Source organism: Enoplosus armatus, chromosome 15 (assembly GCF_043641665.1).
Source record: "Enoplosus armatus isolate fEnoArm2 chromosome 15, fEnoArm2.hap1, whole genome shotgun sequence".
Classification (NCBI taxonomy): Eukaryota; Metazoa; Chordata; class Actinopteri; order Centrarchiformes; family Enoplosidae; genus Enoplosus; species Enoplosus armatus.
This window is the reverse complement of record NC_092194.1, coordinates 11304082-11323169: the sequence shown is the minus strand read 5'-3', so window position 1 is coordinate 11323169 and position 19088 is coordinate 11304082. Positions and strand designations below refer to the sequence as shown.

Sequence of the window (19088 nt, the reverse complement as noted above, 5' to 3'; positions counted from 1 at the left end):
AGTGACTGTGCACATCTTTTTTTTTTAAAAACCCTGTCTAAATTACAGCTTATTTAAAGGCAGAGAAGCAGAAGCATTAAATGGATAGCAGACACAACAAAAAAATCACATTATACTAAATACTGTAAAAGGTGAACACTTCTCCACTAAGAATCCTTCATGTTTGTGTGATGTCGCATTCACTGATGCGTGTCTGAAGGCACAATGGCCCGTCCATGTATATAGGTCATGTTAACAGATCTGTCTGGCCAGTAAGCAGTGAAAGGCTACAGACACCGTGAGCACCATCCATTATCTATGGATCCTGTATGATTAATGAGAGAGAGACAGAGAGAGAGAGAGGGGACAGATATAGCCTTAAATAAGTAGGTCCTTTAGTCTGCACGACTAACAGATGTAGCCACAAATCATCTGAGTCATATCAGATGGCATTAGGTGGTGTTTTTGTTTTTCCATGTATATATGAATACACATACTGTACACATACTGTACACACACACACACACACACACACACACACACACACACACACACACACACACACACACACACACACACACACACACACACACACAGGAGCCTCAATATCAGGAGCTGGCCTCTTTTGTTGTGGCTGGTATTGTTCAAGGGAGGAACCCAGTTGGGAGTGAGATGAGTATAATTCACAAATAATCCAGCAGGAGAGACTAAAACAAAAGGTCCTGATGCTACTGTCTGAGCTACAGCCAAAAGCACACCAAAAGCAAACAAAGTCTAATCCGAGTCACGACCCTGGACATTTGTTTTCTATCAAGGTGTGTCAGTGTAGCTGCAGATTGTGTTTCTATGGTATCTGAAAGGAAACTACCAGTCATCTATCTGGCAGTTATGAATCAAAGGCAAACAACCCAACCTACCTCTGTGCCAACAAATGTTAGTGTTTATTCAGACTGGCAGCCATTTCCATCATTCAACCATGAATAATACAGTAAACAGGCCTAGTTTTAGTCGAAATTGATTTCCTCCTCATGTGATGTGCTGATTCCTCCTTTAAATCTAAACGTGCTAAAAATAAAATATGATGCCCTGGTAATGACAACGAGTCACATCAAATAGACCTCCTCTGGCTACCCCTTCTCCTGCAAGCCTCTTTTTCAAACAGTATTTACCCAATCCACAGCTTTGGATGTCATTTCACGCTTTGATTACTTCAAGCTGCTCTCTTAGAGAAGAGGACATTGCTAGTTGGTTGAATGAAAAGCTGATTTGCCAGCCTGTGCGCCTCATTTGCAAACCAGCAAACATCCCACACTTATTACAGTCACTGATTTATCAATGCGACCCACAGAGGCAAAAATAGCCAGCAATGTCAAATAGTAAGATGGTTACAGCATGAATCAAGCTAGTTTTCCTGTGCATGCCTCCACAGCAAAGACAACAAACCAAAGGCAAACATATCTTATGTAGTATGTTGTTAAAATAATTAAAAATAGAGCTATATTATGTAGTAAATACACCTCTTAGGTTATTACAACTGCTGTTCAAGGGAGTGTTTCCTTACGAATGACTTTGAAACTGTAATGACAAACTTGAACTCGAGGAACTGCCACTTCTGTCTTTGCAATAGCCTGAGAGCGGGAGAGTGTGAAATCAGCCCCTCCCTGGATATCAACGCATTGCTTTGTAAGGAAGGAATTTCATGTGGGAAGCGGGAAGGGCGTGACAGAGGAACTGTATTGTTCACAGCGAAGCAAAGATGTGGGTGACTACTTGAAAGCCAACTGTGTGGCAAAAAGCCCTGACTGAGCAATTTATTAACTGTCAATTATCTATTCTGAAGCTTTTCATATACAGTAATATGACGAATAAGACTGCAGGAGTTGACTTTGTAGACCAATAACATTTTGATTATAAAGCATAAATAATTACTTTATAGAGTAAAGAATGTGGAACTACATGATAACAGCAGGTGGCTTCATGAAAAACCGGTAGAGCAGCCCCCCACTGAACAGCTTGAACTCTCACTGTTATGACTTAATTCCACAAACGTTACTTGTTGTGAAAAAAAGACTTGTGAATGTTTGTCCAATAAACGAAATATGACAACAAATGACTTTGTTTCAGATAAATGACAAGTGAAAACAGCAACTGAAGTCAGTATTGACAGGGCAAACAGAACTCATATTCAACATTACTTTAAAATGCTCCCTCACAAACATAAACCTCTCAATATTCAAGAAGCCAATCTGTGTTTGTTGATAAGATTAGCTAAGCTTGCGTTACAAAAGTGGCATCTTTGATGGAAATCCCTCTGGCCGACTGAAAAGGCCCGCTGTTGTCTCCTTGTGCAGGATTGTAATTGGACCTGTTGATTAATGGCTGCTTTATCAGAGATCTCAGACGCCTTGAAACTGCACTCGCTGACACACTGTCAGACAGAAAACTCAACATGATTAATGAACCGGGAAAAATCTTTAAAGACAGTACTCAAGAGTCTTATTTTGTTCCAGATCACTGAAAAACACGTTATCTGAATATGCATGTCAACAAAGATGCATAACATGTGTGCAATATCAACATATTTATAGCTACAGGTAAGCACACATGCATTAACACACACACACACACACACACACACACACACACACACACACACACACACACACACACACACACACACACACACACACACACACACACACACACACACACACACACACACACACACACACACCGTATATATAAGCATATCATGAAGACCTGGCCATTTTAATTACAATCTAAGAATTTCTATTCTCACCCCATTCCCATAGTGTTTATGCCATAACATCAATACCAGTGATGATGAAAACTACATTCACACCTTGCAGTCTCTCAGTCACTTGTAGAAATGTAGAAATAACTGCTTTTAAAGTAGATAACAGCGATTCAAATTATTCAAGGCCCTCCTCAGCTACTAAGATGTCAGTGTTCACAGCAACTGATACCAAAGCAATACTTCAGTGTAAATCTAAATTCACACGATCCATGACATGCTGTGACGTAGTAGACTGACATTAGGAATAAATGCCAGCATTTGAGAAATCAACTGTTAAAGTAAACACAACTGTTTTTGGAAAAGGTCTTTCGCCTGAGCAGCAGTTATATAATGAAACCACACGCTAGTCTCCTTGTTACATTTCACTCACAGATGTGATTTTACACTGTGAAGTGACACCATAGCACCTTGGCTGTGTTTTTGCTATCACATTAAAAATGCCTTCCACATAAAGGCAAAGAATTGTGGGATACGTAGAAACCGCTGTTTCCTCCTGGGAGCATGCTGCACTTTACAGCAAAGTTATGGCAACACGATGAGAATGTTAGATAATGCACTGCATGACAAAAACAATAAGATCTGAAAGCCTAAAGAGACAATATAATTCTTCATATTCACAGGATTTGTTAAAAGTCAAGGCTAAATATGTGTTTCCCTCAGCCTGTTGCCAGTGTTGGGATAGTAGTTTACTGAATAAACATTTTGCAACAGACAAGCTCCCTGCCAGGGTGCGTTGTTTCTTCATTCATAATACATGGATCTCCTCTTCCATTATTGATTCACTCTGAAGTGAACCTCACCCTGGGGTACAACGCTCTTATTGTTTCAGAATGTGAGGCTGTGAGTATGTGCGCTGCAGAGCAGTTTGTAACAGATTCAAAGTGAGCTACAGGAAAAGGAAAAGCCACTATTTTGGATAAATGCACTGCAGCAAACCCACTGAAATATGTTCCTGGGAAAAAAGACTGAATATAGTGGGGGGAAAGACTAATTTGGGAAAGGATGGGAGGAAAAAACAAAAACACTGAATGAACTTTAGCTGTGACTGTGGTTCAAACTATAAAAGTATGCAATTGCTAGTTAACTTGTAAACAAAAGTTGGACAGTTGAGATTTTGGTAACATGCTACTCTCACATCTAACAAACTCTATCAAAGTTTTCTTTGCAGAGGACAGAGACCATTCTTTTCTTTCTTCTCACCTGAGTTAACACACCCCACTGGCACAATATTTGCTCCAAAAGCTCAAATAAACACCTCCAAACAGGCTTGGTGGGAACACACCCTTTAGCTACAACAAGAGCTTTTTCCTCCCTTCGTCCTCAGCACGCTCTCACTTTATCTCAATGCCAGACAATAGTGTGTTAGCAGATCAATCGTATATCATTAGAGTGTGTGTGTGTGTGTGTGTGTGTGTGTGGATCAGAGAGACGCAGGGAGGAAGACAGACAACATGCAGATGTTATGATGGGTGGCAGGCGCCAGTGAGCGATTAGCGCTTGAAGGCAATAAGCTATCAGGCAGTTCCTCCTGGCAGCTGTGGCGCAGGGCTCAGCTCAGCTTTAAGAAGCTACATTATGGACAGGCAGGGGGAGAGAAGCTGAAGGGGAAGGGAGGAAGTCATTGTGGATGCAGTGGAAGACAGTGATAAGCCAGCTTCCTGAATCTCATTGTTGGGTGAAATACAGTGCGCATGTCTCTCCGTCTGTGTACGTGTGAGGAAGAGTAACATAAAGGCACTGCTCCTGTTCATGTCATTCTCAAAACACTTTCCCTATTTTTCATTCATTTGTTTCTCTTTTTAACTTTCTCCCCCCCATTGTTTTACTCTACCTCTTGTACGTCCTGAATTAGCACCAAAAGAAGTGCTTCGTGATTTTACTACCTTAAGTGCCTTAAGTGTAAAGGGCACTTTATATATAACTTTTCTCTCCTCCTGTCCCTGCTTGTGTTTAAATCTAACTTATCAGCGGGAGATGTCACGTTGGAGTGGAGCTGCAGCCAGGCAGTGAGGTTGTGAAGAAAGGAAGGAGTGATGGCGCAGGAGGGAACAGACAGATGGCGAGGCATTTGTCCTCTGGGCACAGTTTTTCCTCTTTCCTTCTCTATAAAACAAGACAAAGAATACAGCCACGCTAGCAGCTCTGTGAGGCTGTACTCAGACACAGCTGTGCTTTGAGCTAAATGCTGACGTCAGCATGATAACATGCTCACAATGACAATGCTAACATGCTGATGTTTAGCAAGTACAATGTTCACCATCTTGGTTTGGTTTGGAGTGTTAGCATGCCAACATTTGCTAATTATCGCTAAACACAAAGTACAGCTGAGGCTGATGGGAATGTAATTAGTGTTGGACAAATTTAAATTTTGACCTGATGATGGCACTAAATGAAAAGTTAAAGGATCACCAATTTATCCTTGAGGGACTTGGAATATCTAGTAAAGGGTCATACCCATCAGAAATTAATTCAAACAACAGCATTATGCAGAAACTGAACATCCCCATCCAATCTGACTAACTTGTCTACTGACACTTTCAAACCTTTATTTGTCTGTGTGAGTCTGGAGAAAATGCAGTGCATTATGTTGCCATGGGGCACTGAGATGGATAAACATCTCAATAAAACTGGATTGTTGAGTCTAACCTGCTCCCTGCCGGTGCAGGACACCTGGCCTGGGTTTGCTTGGGTAATGACTTTTGCTCCTTCAATGAGCCCAAGTAGCACCACACACACACACACACACACACACACACACACACACAAACACATATTACCAGGGTAATATCACTTTTCAAAAATAGTACTCCTCTCTCCCCTCCCTGTGCATGGTCCATGTGTAGCACCCAGAGACTAAAATAGCTCCTTTTGCAAAGAGCAGTATGTGCCTCCTAATCCGAGCCTTACTCACAGCGACTGGTGGGTTCCTGTCTGTGCATGTGTGCCTGCATCTGTTTGTGTGTATCTACACAAACTGGGAGATAAATTTAGACAGTCATTAGCATAAAACCCTTTTTTCCATGTCATTAAGTCACTTCCCACCTCCACCCCCACCTCCCCACCGAGTCCTCCCCCCGTACAGCCTATGTGACGCTACAGTCCCGTTCTGCACAGTCTCATTTAATTTCCATCAGCTGTAGTCCACAATGACTCATGCAGATTCACAGCGCTGCAGCCTGACTGGAGGAAGGGATCCAAAGCCTTGAAGTTTAACTCAACTAGTGTCACAGTTTCTATGCAAAAAAGTGGCTGTGGAGCATATATCCTATACTACACATATGCTGTCCTGATCCTCCTCCCTTGTGCATACACAAACACCCGGTTGTCAGCAGTTTTCATCTTAGGTGAGCGCTGGAGAGAGCACTGATGTCTAACTGCGAATGTTATAAAGAGTGTGGATGGAACAGGAAGCGAGAACGAGACAGAGAGAGTCAAAAATAGGCTGCCAAATGAAGGGAAATCCCACTATTACTTGCACAGTTTATGAAGCAATACATTTAGCCGCCAATCAAAAAGCGTAGAGAAGAATGTAGCAAGATAAGCCAAGAAAGTACATAATGGTGCTCCGTCCTCGCCATTTAACCCCATCCTTAGCTGGAGAGAAATGAAAGCAGTGGAGTGTCTGCCAGTGGTCTCCCACATGCAAACACACACTCACAAACAAACACATGTGACTACACACACACACACACACACACACACACACACACACACACACTAGCTGCAGCCAGACAAAGACACAGGCAATGTCATGACTACTTTAGTCTTGGCCAATAAATGTGGCACAATTGGTCATGGCACCTAGAGACAAAATGACTTTTGTGTGTGTGTGTGTGTGTGTGTGTTCAGTGTAACTAGATCATGCTGACAGTATGGGAACAACAGAATTCTTGTTCTTAGCAGCAATACAACAAAGCTTTGACTTGTTTTGTGCCACTGACGATGCCCCCTCTGCCCACTCACAAACACACACACAAACAGAGAAATCAAAGAAATACAAGTTGGACACTTTGACAAGTTCTTCACCCCAAGTCAAGTCACAAGCCTGTCTGCTGAATAAAACCAAGGATGCCTGACGATAGTGGCTGAAGGCTTTAAATACGTAGTTAAACTCATGTTTAAGACACTTAAAATCAAATGATGGCTACAATCACAAAGGCCTAATATGTGGCTGTGTTCATGCTAGAAATCATGAGAAAAGTGCCACACATATAGGAGCTGCACAAAGGAAGCATGTGCTGATGCACAAACACACACACACAGTGTTAAAGCCTGCAGTGTGGCGCTCTCCTCTCTGAGCTGATCCACAGATCCCAGTCAGACTCTACGGTCAGGCCGGCTATTAATAGCCTAACAATCAACCATTCCCCACAAGGCAGCCAGCAGCACTGGGCCAGAACCACGCACACAATGTGTGTGTGTGTGTGTGTGTGAGAGTCTGTGTGTGTGTGTGTATTGTCTTCCTTGAAACACATGAACCCAGCCCAAGCTAAGATTACAGGGTTGCATTTGGTCAGAAACGTCATGTGTGCTCTGAGCAGTCGTCCTGGTGCCCAATGGGAAAGTGGAATGATGAAATAATATCACCACATTTAAACAGTGATGAGTGACCTTGGCTTGATGCACTCATGCTTATGCACATACAGTATGTTACCATGTCAGTGCAAAAACAAACGCAGAGCAACAGAAGTACAGGAAGGAGGAAAGACGAAACCTTGTATACATAAATTAGCCAATATGCTCTATAGAAAAAGTCCTGTGTGGGCCCTGCAGACTAGGAGTACCAAGCACTGTCTTTGTACCCTTGAGTGCAGACATGTCTCTCTCTAGCTTCCTTCTTTCTTTTATCTTCTTCTGCTGTCCCCATACTCAAAGAGCTTTGTACTACACCACTTACCACTTTCGATACGTGCAGCTCCTAGCAAACAATGTCCTGCCATATCATTTATACAAGAGAGATTCACTGGCATCATTACAGAGAGACAGAGACAGACTAACAGAGAGAGGGACACGGAAAGTTTTAAGAAATAATCTGCAGTATGTCCAAATGAAAGATGCAATATGTTCCACAATGACAAAGTAGTTTGCAGCATATAAACAAATAAATTGATGAAATTACTGCTGACTGATTATGTCATCTAATAGATAATATTCATGCTGCCTGTGGATGCATGTCTCTTCCACAGTGCAGAGTAATGTGAATGCATAAAAATATAAGCAGGGAGCATTGTTTGACAGCCTCTTTTCATATGCACATAACTCTTTGCAAACAACTGCCAGCAGTGCAGCCATTTGATTTACAATATAACTCAAGGGGCTTTCACACTGCCACGCAGCAACACGCCGCCTCCAGTCATTTCAATGAAGGGAAGGCAGCAGAGGGGAAGCGGCTTCGATCACAGTGGTAGGGGTATGAAGCGGTTGCCACCCATGTGAATGCGGAGAGATTTTGCTCTTCCGTCAAAAGTTCACCATGCTGAACTTCTGGCAGTAACCGCCTGACTTTGGCCAATTAAACAGAAGGGGGCGGGTATCACAGGTCAGAAAGAAGAGCGATCCATGAGAGAGATGGAGGAGCTGATAATGGTGGTGTCTGAATAGTTGTACAATATGGCACTAGCTACTTATAAGGACAACCAGAACACATAAATACAGCGCCATGCTAGTGCAAGCCAATGTACATGTTGTCGACTTTTGGGTGGGTTGTAGCAATGACATTCACCGAAGCGCCTGTCTGTCATCGCAGCCATGGACTGTAGCGGCAGCAGTCATTTTTGGTTTTCTTTCTTGGAGAATGCTCTTTCAGGGAGGCAATTGTCAGGGTGGTTACCCAACGATGGTGCGAAACAACCTTTACTTGCACGCAGAGACAACGGATCACAAAACTCGCGGTTCCTACATAAAAAAGAAAGTCAATTGTCACAGAACATTTTGCCTCCTCTCTAGTGGGCTTCATTCTTGTCGTTCTGTGGTCTACACCCAGAGGAAAGAACTCCCAACAAAAACATGAACCATTATTAATGAATACTGAGCCCCTTGAGAGCTATTACAGTACATTCATTTACATCCACAAGAGCTTGACAGATTTGGCAGAATGGCCTTTTTTCCCCAGTAAAGCAGCACATTAGTAGCTCTCAAACAACTGCCTGCATGTCACTTTGAGAGAAAACATGAGGATTACAAGTCATGAGACACAAGAAGATACTTAGACAAATAGTAACGAAAAAGTAATATATGCAGCACAGTGCACCATAGAGTTTCAGAGACGCCGACCCATGACAATGCAAACATGACAGATCCCATGGGAAGCACTGATTCTGCCCGATCCCACCTAAAGGTCAGTATCACACAGTGTTAAAAAAGGCATCTGCTCAGTTAGGATTAGTGTGAAGCAGAGCACTTTTACAAGTTGGCAAGTGGTTCAAAAGACAAATGGACTTAACCGCCACAAGTCTGTAAAGAGCAGCACCTACATTTGACTAATGACTTTTAAACAATAGTTTGTGTGTAGAGGGGAAATTGCATTGGTTACAGAGAAGAAGCACAAAATATTTCTAGTGTTGGCGACCACTACCTAGATGAAAAAAGAGAGCAGTCAGTTGCTATGAAACAGCACCATATGTGCAAAAGTCCACAATGGTGAGTGAGGAGACAACCTTTAAACAACAGAGCTTCACAAATGACTGAAGGCAGGAATCTGCAGTGTAGCACTCAGATCACTAATTGTAACTAAGTGTTCGCATCTACAGTTGAGTGTGCAGGCCTTATAAAGGCTCAAAACTTCACAATAATGCTCAAGTATTGGAACTGAACACAATACAGAAGGTAGGTTTTACTGTAATGTTACAAAAGACTGTAAATGCTAGGCTAATGTTACATAAGCATAAGTAACTTGACATTTGCTGGTTGGGTGAAAGGTCTGTGGCTGCTCTGCTACGGTACTGCTCAGACACATGGCCAATGAACAGCCACTGGAAGCTGTTTCGTCTAAAGCCATGTCCCATTTTATGAGCGTAATTTGCAGCTGCAAAGAGCAGTTGACTCATGGGGTAGCATGTTTGTGGGCACACACGCTTGTTCCAAATCATGTACAGTTCTCTCTCGCTATTTCACACCTCACGAGAAAGAGAGCTGTGAAACTAAAACAACTTCATTTAGTTATTTCATTGCAGTCACTTTCAACATTAAATATAGCTGCAGATATGACTCAGAAACGTTGAAGTAGATGACATGCATATACACGGGTGATGGAAACTGATGAAAGTTCATTAACTGGAGTAACAAAATCAGCATGACATCTATATCAAGCATCTTTGATACAGAATTCACTCAATACAGGGTTTGCGTTGCTCAACAAAAGCTGGGGCTGACTTTCTAACAGCAGGGTGGGGACAAGGGCCTGCCAAATAAGTAAATGTATACTCAAACCTGACTGTAATCAGTCCCATTTTTCCATTTTATTCTATTTCCATTGATTTTACTTTACCTTTCATTTTGTTTTTAAATGTTTTATGTTTTTGCATATTGCATTTCTTTGTCTCTACACTATGGATTTCCTGTGTTTGAAAGGTGCTATACAAGTAAACTCTCCTTGCCTTGCATCTTTGATCATCTAAATGTTAGTGATTTTTATCACAGACTATAGAGAGAAACCATATAACTCATTAAATTGCGTGGTATACCCCTTTAAGCATGGAATATATGGCCATTTGCGGCACAGGTGATCAGGTTCAAGGGAATCTATGGCAGAAGGCCCTGAGGAGTAAACATTGTGAATCAATTCTGCACTTTTCAGATGACAGCGCAACTTGTGGTTAGGGATGATCAATACTCAGATTGACTATTTATTGAAGCGTAGAGCCACTGAGAAGTAAGGTGACAGAGGCTCGGTGAATGAATCTGTTCCTGTGAAGGTGAATCAGCTGAATGCCCTTACTGGCTTACCTCAATGGAATTACAAGTGACAGTGCAAAGTCACACTAATAAATATTCATGTCCTCTCATTTATATTGGATGCATCTCCTTCATCCCATTGGACTCCTGGCCAAGCACAGTGAATTAACCAGAAAGCTGAGTTTTGTAGGTAAATTATAGGCCTCAATCCCATGTTGCCATAGACACCAGTGGTCCGGCCTGAAATTGAACATAAGAGCCAACAAATTTCAGACTGCAAAATACCTTTGAGACGGACTAACAACTATCAAAGTGAGAAATACACACATATGAACCCAGAGGCAAATCTTCAAACCTGGGCTTGCTTGTTTGCAACATCAGACTTGTCTAGTTGCATGGCCTGTAATTTGAAGCTTTTAAAATGATTCCCTCTGTGCTGACTAGAGGCTGTGCCATGCAAACATTAAACTGGTGCTCTAAGCCGAGAGTGAAGGCTTTTATAGCACAGAAACCCAATCCACCCTCATAACTCCACCGCCATTACCAACAGAACTAATGAGTTACTAAGCTGAGTCATGTGGACATCCACTTTTGAGGCAACTCCAACTACTTCAGAGTAAAAGAGGAATGACAGATGCACAGATGTCCCTGCATATCAACTGTAAATCTACAGTAAGACAGCCTGCCTATGTGTTTTGTTCAATCACAGGGGACAAAGCACTGCAGAAGACACAGAAACCGAAGCCGAAGGGAAAGTGGAGCTTCCACGTTCTGTTCAAGAATAACAAAATCTCCTTCAATATCCCACTGACATAGCTAAAAAGTCAGTCTTGGAACATGGTCTTACTCAACAGGATGCCAATATGGATATGGAAAGTAAACCTCAAAGTGAACATGCTCCATTTTTCTGAAAAATCTATAAAGGAAAAGCTGCATAATAGATTGCATCGAGTTACATCTGAACTAGCTAGTGGAACAAAGGCTAGCCCGGATGTGACATCAGGACTTCAGGAAGTAGCAGACTCAGTGAGGAAAAAAACTTTTGCATTAAAAAAAAGATCAGAAGCTTTAAGGAGTCACGAGAGGTCTACTCTAATATCATATAATGAACCTTAATCAGTCAATACAGAATATTTATCTTTATCCAAATAAAGTATTACACAGTGCTATTTGTGTTGGGTAAACATGTGGATTGGCCTCCTGACAGTATCACTGACTCTTCCTCCATGTTTTATTTCTCTGGATTAAATGTCACACAAGCCTCATTAAACACATGATCATAAAGTCTAAGCCACCTTTATGAAGACCTGCCTCTTTGTAACCATCACTGTGTTGCCTGTTGTCAACCACCCAGTAATGTTAACAACATAGCCAAGTCTTTCCATATTCGCGCATGCTTGTGTTGATTGTGCACCATAATAACGGCAGCAGCCAGCAGCACTCCATTAGAGAGAGCCGAGGGGAAAGAAATCAATTGGAGGGATAAGACTCCCCAGAGGGCAGCCAATTAAAGACAATGGGGAGGTAGAGAAACTCTGACGAGACCCGAGGGCTTAAAAGTAAGACCAGCAGTCCTGAGCCAGGAAGCTTTAGGGACTCAGTCAGCAGCAGGGGACCTTAGAGGGAAGCCAAGTTGAGATTCTTCAGGGAAGCTTCCCAAAGCCTTAACACCACTTCAAAAATCGTTGAAGGAAAATGTTAATATTAGTGCTAATGACATAAATATCCTGATTGTTTTACAAAGATTCAGAGATATTAGGAGGAACTTTGAGCATCCTGATTTTTACAGTAAGGGTCAGTCACCATTACATGTACCTTTGACTGCTTACTTCAACCTTCAGTTAAACTCACTATAACCTAGCCGTTCGCCATGTTATAGAGTTAGACTCATGTCACTGATAGCAGGGAATTGTCAGTGGATAAAAGGGAAAGCTAGGAGTCAAACTCGGCACTGTGAGGGCTCAGAGGACCACAGTACAATAGCCTGGTGGAAAATGCAGCAGCGGCAACAAAAGAGGGCTTGTTATCGTGATAAAAGACATGGTCGTTAACTGTGACAAACTGCAAATCCAATATGTCACATAAACAGAAGACTGATTGTACAGCTGGGCAGCGAGCTTTTTGTGACCACAGGACACACGGCAGCACCGCCTGCACACTGCGAGCTGCTCCCTATAAGACTGCATCTTTATATCAGACATTGCTGGTACATTGAAATGATTGATGAGCTACAACGCCAGCATGTTGACTGCATATTCCTCAATAGACGCATTACAGTTCTGCTAGTCTGAGATAAAATAGCAAAGCTGGAATTGATATTTCCTTTTGTTTTGTCATTTAATCACGGGACACAAGAGAGAGTAATGAGCCAGCCATGGGACATTATGTCTCAGTATCAAGAGGTAGAAATGTATTTGTCTAATATAGCCAGTTTACTCTACAGTACCACCGCACTCTTGTCAACAATGATCAGATGGCAAGCTATATCTGCACCTGTATATCTGCATGCTCTTGCTGTCATGTATTTAAGGCCACTGCTGACACTAAAAACATTACATCAACCAAACGTTCTACTGATCCAAATACTAAATATTTACCTTTTATAATAATTATGTCAAAGCAACAACAAAAGAAACCTTACATTTTAAGGTTAAAACCTTGATTAATGTCAGATTATCAGGTGTAGATTGTCTACCAAACACAACACAAAAGAGCAGGTGGAAATTTCCACACTGCCATGCTCCTAGGAGACATCCTGTAGATAGTAGCGCTGTTAGCCTCAGTAAACTCCATCAGGTCAAACCACCTTTATCTAGACCATTTAATACACCAAATAAAAGGTACAATATACTATCTAAATTGACAATATACAAAGGGCATGTAGCAGTCACTTGAAACATCATTACCCTTTTGTTTTAGAAAAAAACTGTTTGTATTGTAAGGGCACAATACAATACAGACATTAGGATGCAAGACAATGAAGAGCTGCACAAACAGCAAGTTTGTTAAGGTTCATTGTATATGTGTGAAAAAGCCAAAGAAGGGATTCATCAAGAGAGCAGCTGCTGCATATTGAAACAGCTGCAGCCGTGGACGGACTTCACAGCTGATGCTATGACCTACAGAGTTACGAAAGTTCCTTCTCAGAGGAAATAAACCTTTCAAGATCAATAAATAAATAAATAAATGTTTCAGTTGGACAGGGTTTGAAAACGTAATTTTGAACAGTAAAATAAAGTACCCAGGTTTCTGGCATGGAGTCTTACATTTCAGAAGGATTGCTTGAGTCACTTAATAGGGCTATTTCGGATTTACATAAAGTAGCACAATGTTTGGAACCATGATGACTGCAAGGCACTCGTGAGTCAACTGATTTCCAAATTTCAGACTGAAACTATTGTGTTTTACGACCTCGGCCTGTTGGATGCATCATTGAGGACAAACAAGATTGGGCCTGAAATCAAATCTTGTGGCACACCACAAATAATGTCAGCCTGCAAAGCATACTGGTGTGATATTGACATGCATCATCGACATTGACAGCAAATGTTCCACACAAGAGATTGGACCTGATTCAGTTACAAGCTGCCCCTGAAAATGCTAGCTAATCTGCAAGGCAGCCCTGCTTCATTGTGTGTGAATGTGTAATATCAAATGCCCTGCTAAGTCCTAAAGGGATTTAGATAGATCAGAATTCAGTATCTGCAGTTAAAAAAACAGCAGTGCAAGTCTATGTGTGCTATGTGGAGAACTGAACATGTCTGTTATCTTTTGTGCTAAAGAAACCGGTTGTAAGTCCAGAGGATATAAGAAGGTCTACAGCGATAGCCAAACAAGTGGATGTTTAAGCTAGAGGTGGGGGGAGGCCAGATGAGATGCAGTAAAATGTCAAGGATTTTCTTGATGAATACTGTCAGGTCAATGTCCTCGAGACTAAGAGCAGCACTTCAATACTGGATATGGCCTTCACTCCACAAGGTTTGTGACAAGCAGATGAAACCAGCTAAATACAACCAAATCTGGGGCAGACACAGCTTGGGATCAGGATGTGTAATTTGAGCCTACAAATCACATTTTTCATACCAGAACCCCTGAACCAGAGTGGGTGAACATAGTGTTTGTGTGGGTGCACAAAAATGCAGTCGGAGGAATTAGTCAATGTAGTATCAGCATGTTACTGAGAGGGGACAGGCTGTTTGCGATAGAGAGAGAAATAAAAGGAGAGAAGAAGAGAGACGGAGAGGCAGAGTGTCAGTTCAGATTCCACAGCTCTCATTATAGCTCTGACACAGGCCAGTGCAGAGGCCTGTCTCTCCCATGGGATACATACAGTCCTAACAACATACAGTGAGGTGCCACACTATAGCAGCTTCATAAAAATGAGTGTCAATGTCTATGGGCCACACGGATCATATTGAATCTGAGTGGCTGTATTGATTTCTGTGGTGTTGACAGTGGCCCTGGCACAGTAGGACACCCAGTTGGCTGGAAGCTAACAAACCACATTGTCACAAGGGTGACACCTGTCCAACAAAGTAGTGTGGGCCATGACAGCCCGTGATCATATGTCCCATCTATTCAATGCCATTCTCTCTTACTCAGCCAGAATGTATTCAAATAGTGAGAAAGAACTAAGAATAGCCAGAGGCGCATAAAGAGTCAGTACATTCAATAAACAAATACATAACACAGTGGATGACTTCTCATTTACTGCATTGCAACTGCTAGACTTAATGTGACTGCAGCGATGGCAATAAGGCGAAGGTAAAGGACTCAAGACATAAAATAAGCTAAGGAAAGTGTAAAAAAATGTTGTTATGATTGACAATTGTGGTCCCAGGGTCAAGCTAATTATCAGAATTAGCAATGTAGCTAATAACTACACTGTAGCGATCTTAGTACTGTAAAAGTCTGGGGTGGACTAAATATTGCATGTCACAAAGGCAATAAAATCCCAACAGCTGTTGTTTCAGCCATCATGCTGAGTTAGAAAGTGATATGTTCTAGAGATGCAGCAACTTACTGAAGTTTGATCTCACACAAGCTTTGGCTGCATGTCCTTTTAGAGAGAACTTTTTTTGGTTTTCTTCCAACCAGTTACAAATGACATGGTTATAATTATTAGAAAGATTATAATACTTATTTATTATAAATAGTTATTGTAATAACAAATTACAAATACAAAGTAGAGGGCACTGTGGGGTCCCATTGATGTGTACTCATTGTTCCACTTATTAGAGGCACAGAATGAAGGCACTTGAGATCCTTTCTAAGTTCAGGGAATGTTTTTATAACACAAAACAGATCCTTTAAAAAGGGAGTTCCTGCCCTGCAACATTCCTAACAGAGGCTGGTGCATTTTAGGGTGGACAGACACAATGAAACATTCCAGTCTGCACATGCAGGTACGGAGGATGATGACAGATGGTCGGATAGGTTTGTTGTTTGAACCACAACGAGACAAGGAGTTACAGGTTAGTCACGTGGCTTGGTATCTGTTTACCTGTTCAGCTGTTAAGAAGCCGAGTTCACATGAGCACACGGTTCATGATTTTGAACATTCAATTTTGAATAATCTCACATAAAAGTGTTTGGCGAGACTTGTGAACCACTGACACTTTCAATTTCAAACATGCCAACATAAACCAGATCACAGCTGAGAATACAAACGTCCTATCAAACACAACGTTATGATCTCAGGAGCGAACAACAAGGCTTTGCTCAGGTCCAGTGGGAAGAGAACGAGTGAGTCATGAGCTTGATGCTTGCATGTGAAAGTGCTTGGCAGGGAGGAGGAAATAGGCTCATTTGTATGTGACCCCATGCTGATAAGGAAAGATAAGAACAAGTGATTCTGCCGCCGATGACACAGAACAAAAATGCACAGCAAAACTATGCCAGAATGAGAAAAAAGTATGTTTTTTTTTGGACTCCATTTGTGACAAGAAATCTATTGTTGCTCTATACAAGTGGTGGCAATTTGGGGACATGACATACTAAACTGGAAAACATAAATTAAGTTTCATTCCAGAACACAATATATTTTCAGTACAAAAACAATATTTGTTACCATGTGGCTGATACAGGGTAGGCATCAGGGCATTAAATCAATTAAAATCACTATGTAGTTGGAGGAAACCACTGTAGTTATGCTTCTAACTTCCCTCAGACAAGCCACAAATCATAGTATGATCAACAGTTGAGACGAAGGCGGAAAATGGAGAATGCTGATCCGTGCTGACATGACTGCACGCTTCCACACACCACCACAGGCTATCTCTGCTGAGCTTTGAAATCATTGCTATGGAAATATACTTTGCATACAGGCCATGTGTGATGGCATAGGTGTGGCACCTGCAAATGTGAAAGTGTTTACAATGCAAACATTTGCACACAAATTGCAACGAATTTCACTTCAGCAAAACGATCTCCTAGCTAATATAATCCCATAATTCCAGACCAACCACAGCTACAGTGGTTACCCAACCCATTTCGGCCCTGCTTCAAAATATGAAAAGACTTGCAGAGAAGGTGTGGTGCCCTCTCTCATTACAGATGAGCAATGATGACCAGCAAAGTGATCTGTGCCTGAAAGAACACCACAAACCTCATCATTTTAAACCCACTTTTGACCTGGTTTAGGTTTGCAAATGTAAAACTCCATGGGCTGTCCTACAGATATGGACTTCTAAAATATAGGCTTTTCCTAACAATAACATATGATTTGCATGGATTCCTCCCAAAGTATAGTGCTCCAGGTGGCTGTGAACTGAAGGATCACTGAATAACCATATCAGAATCATGCCAAATCCAAAATCTGATTTCATCCCAAATAGATTAAACTACAGGTTCCCAACCGTTTCCATTTTAAGAAACCAGTTTACAGCTCTTTTTTTCTTCCATAAAACAAGATTTTGTTGTCTTTTTCTTAGAAATGAGAAAACTGTTACAATACGGCAGAGTAACCATTGCGGCCTAAATACACACTATTCTAGGGCTAACTACAAGTGAATGTTAGTAGAGAGTAGAGCAAAGGATCTCTGAAGGGTCCTCGGACCCCAGTTTGGGGACCACCGGATTCAGCTCTAGGCATCGAAGGGAAGAGACAAAAGACATTAGCTGTAGTGTAGCTTGACAGGGGACTATCTGATGGTGATAGTGAAACACCAACAGTGATTTTGTGCTCTCGTTTTCACTGAATCCGCAATGTATAAAGGCTAAGCTAACGATTGGAACAGCGCTGCGCATCATCAGCCTCTGCTAACGTTATATGCAAATATGCTAGCTAACTATGATAAATGTGCTGTTTAAAACATATCATCAACTCGGACGCCTCATGTATCGATATTTTCTCCATCCAAAAACATACCTGGTCGAGAGGGAGATTGATAATTTCGCTGATTGGCTGCAACAGTGTGGATCCAGTACATGATGCTGTCGTTTGGGTAGCCATGCTTGGTCGGTGTCCGTAAATCCTTTCTCTCTCCTTCCTCCGGTTCACTTCACTCCCCTCGGCTGCTGCGATGATAAATACACTGCTGCCGCTGCTGCTGCTGTTGTTGCGACGGGCTGGACGGTTGTCATCCACAGCACACATCCAACAAAGAGTACAAAACCAAGACGAGATTGGCCTTGCTTGACCACTTTCTCTTTCGTCGAACGCCCTTTTGGAACACAAGACGTCGTATTTTTAACTAGGAGTCGACGGGAGTGCCTCACATTTGGTGTTTTTTCTGCTGTCGTACATGTATTTGTATGTAAATTAGCTCAAGGGGGTGACATTTTGACACGTTTGCGGCCTACTCTACTGACAAAAACTTTAAAACATACTACATTTCTCGTTTTAAGAGGTGTCTAAAGAACGTAACGGTCGCTTCCGTTGTGAGCATGCGCGGTATATCAAACATTGACATTCTCACCGGTTTTTACATGAAAAGAGAAATTGTGCCTTCCTGTTGACTAACCTCATCTGCGCCTAGTCATCCATTTTTTAACATGTGTACGCTACCCACGGAGGAGACAATGGTTACTATTATGGCAGAGTAGGACGTGAACTATCTTGAGAGGAGCGTGTCTCTGACGACGACTAAAAATGGTGATAATGTGGGTGGAGAGATGGCGGTCCATCCCTCTGTAATAACCATCTATTTTGACCTATCGCATGGAGAAAGGGAAGTCCATCAGCCTATCCCACTTTGCTCATGGAAGTCGGGGCTCTTGATTTACAGTCTTCACGGCAAATTGAATTTGAACTGAACTATGTTTCATGTGGTGCGCACCCCTCCCACATTTATATCATTCCACACATGAAGGAGAGAAGTGTGACGTAAGGGGGGCATTTGGCAGGACTCATCTGAGGAAATGACTACAATGAGGCCAGTGATGGTTGTAGTTGTTC

General features: G+C 41.9%; 1 protein-coding gene across 1 annotated transcript in view; it reads right to left on the bottom strand.

The window, feature by feature from the left end:
• The window catches only part of mboat2a (membrane bound O-acyltransferase domain containing 2a), a 40048-nt gene extending 21761 nt beyond the window's left edge, over positions 1 to 18287 (bottom strand). Inside the window, exon 1 of the mRNA XM_070920008.1 lies at positions 18060 to 18287. Within this exon, the coding sequence (XP_070776109.1) occupies positions 18060 to 18287 (228 nt within the window). The remainder of the gene's footprint in view (positions 1 to 18059) is intronic.
• Positions 18288 to 19088: the final 801 nt, after the last annotated feature.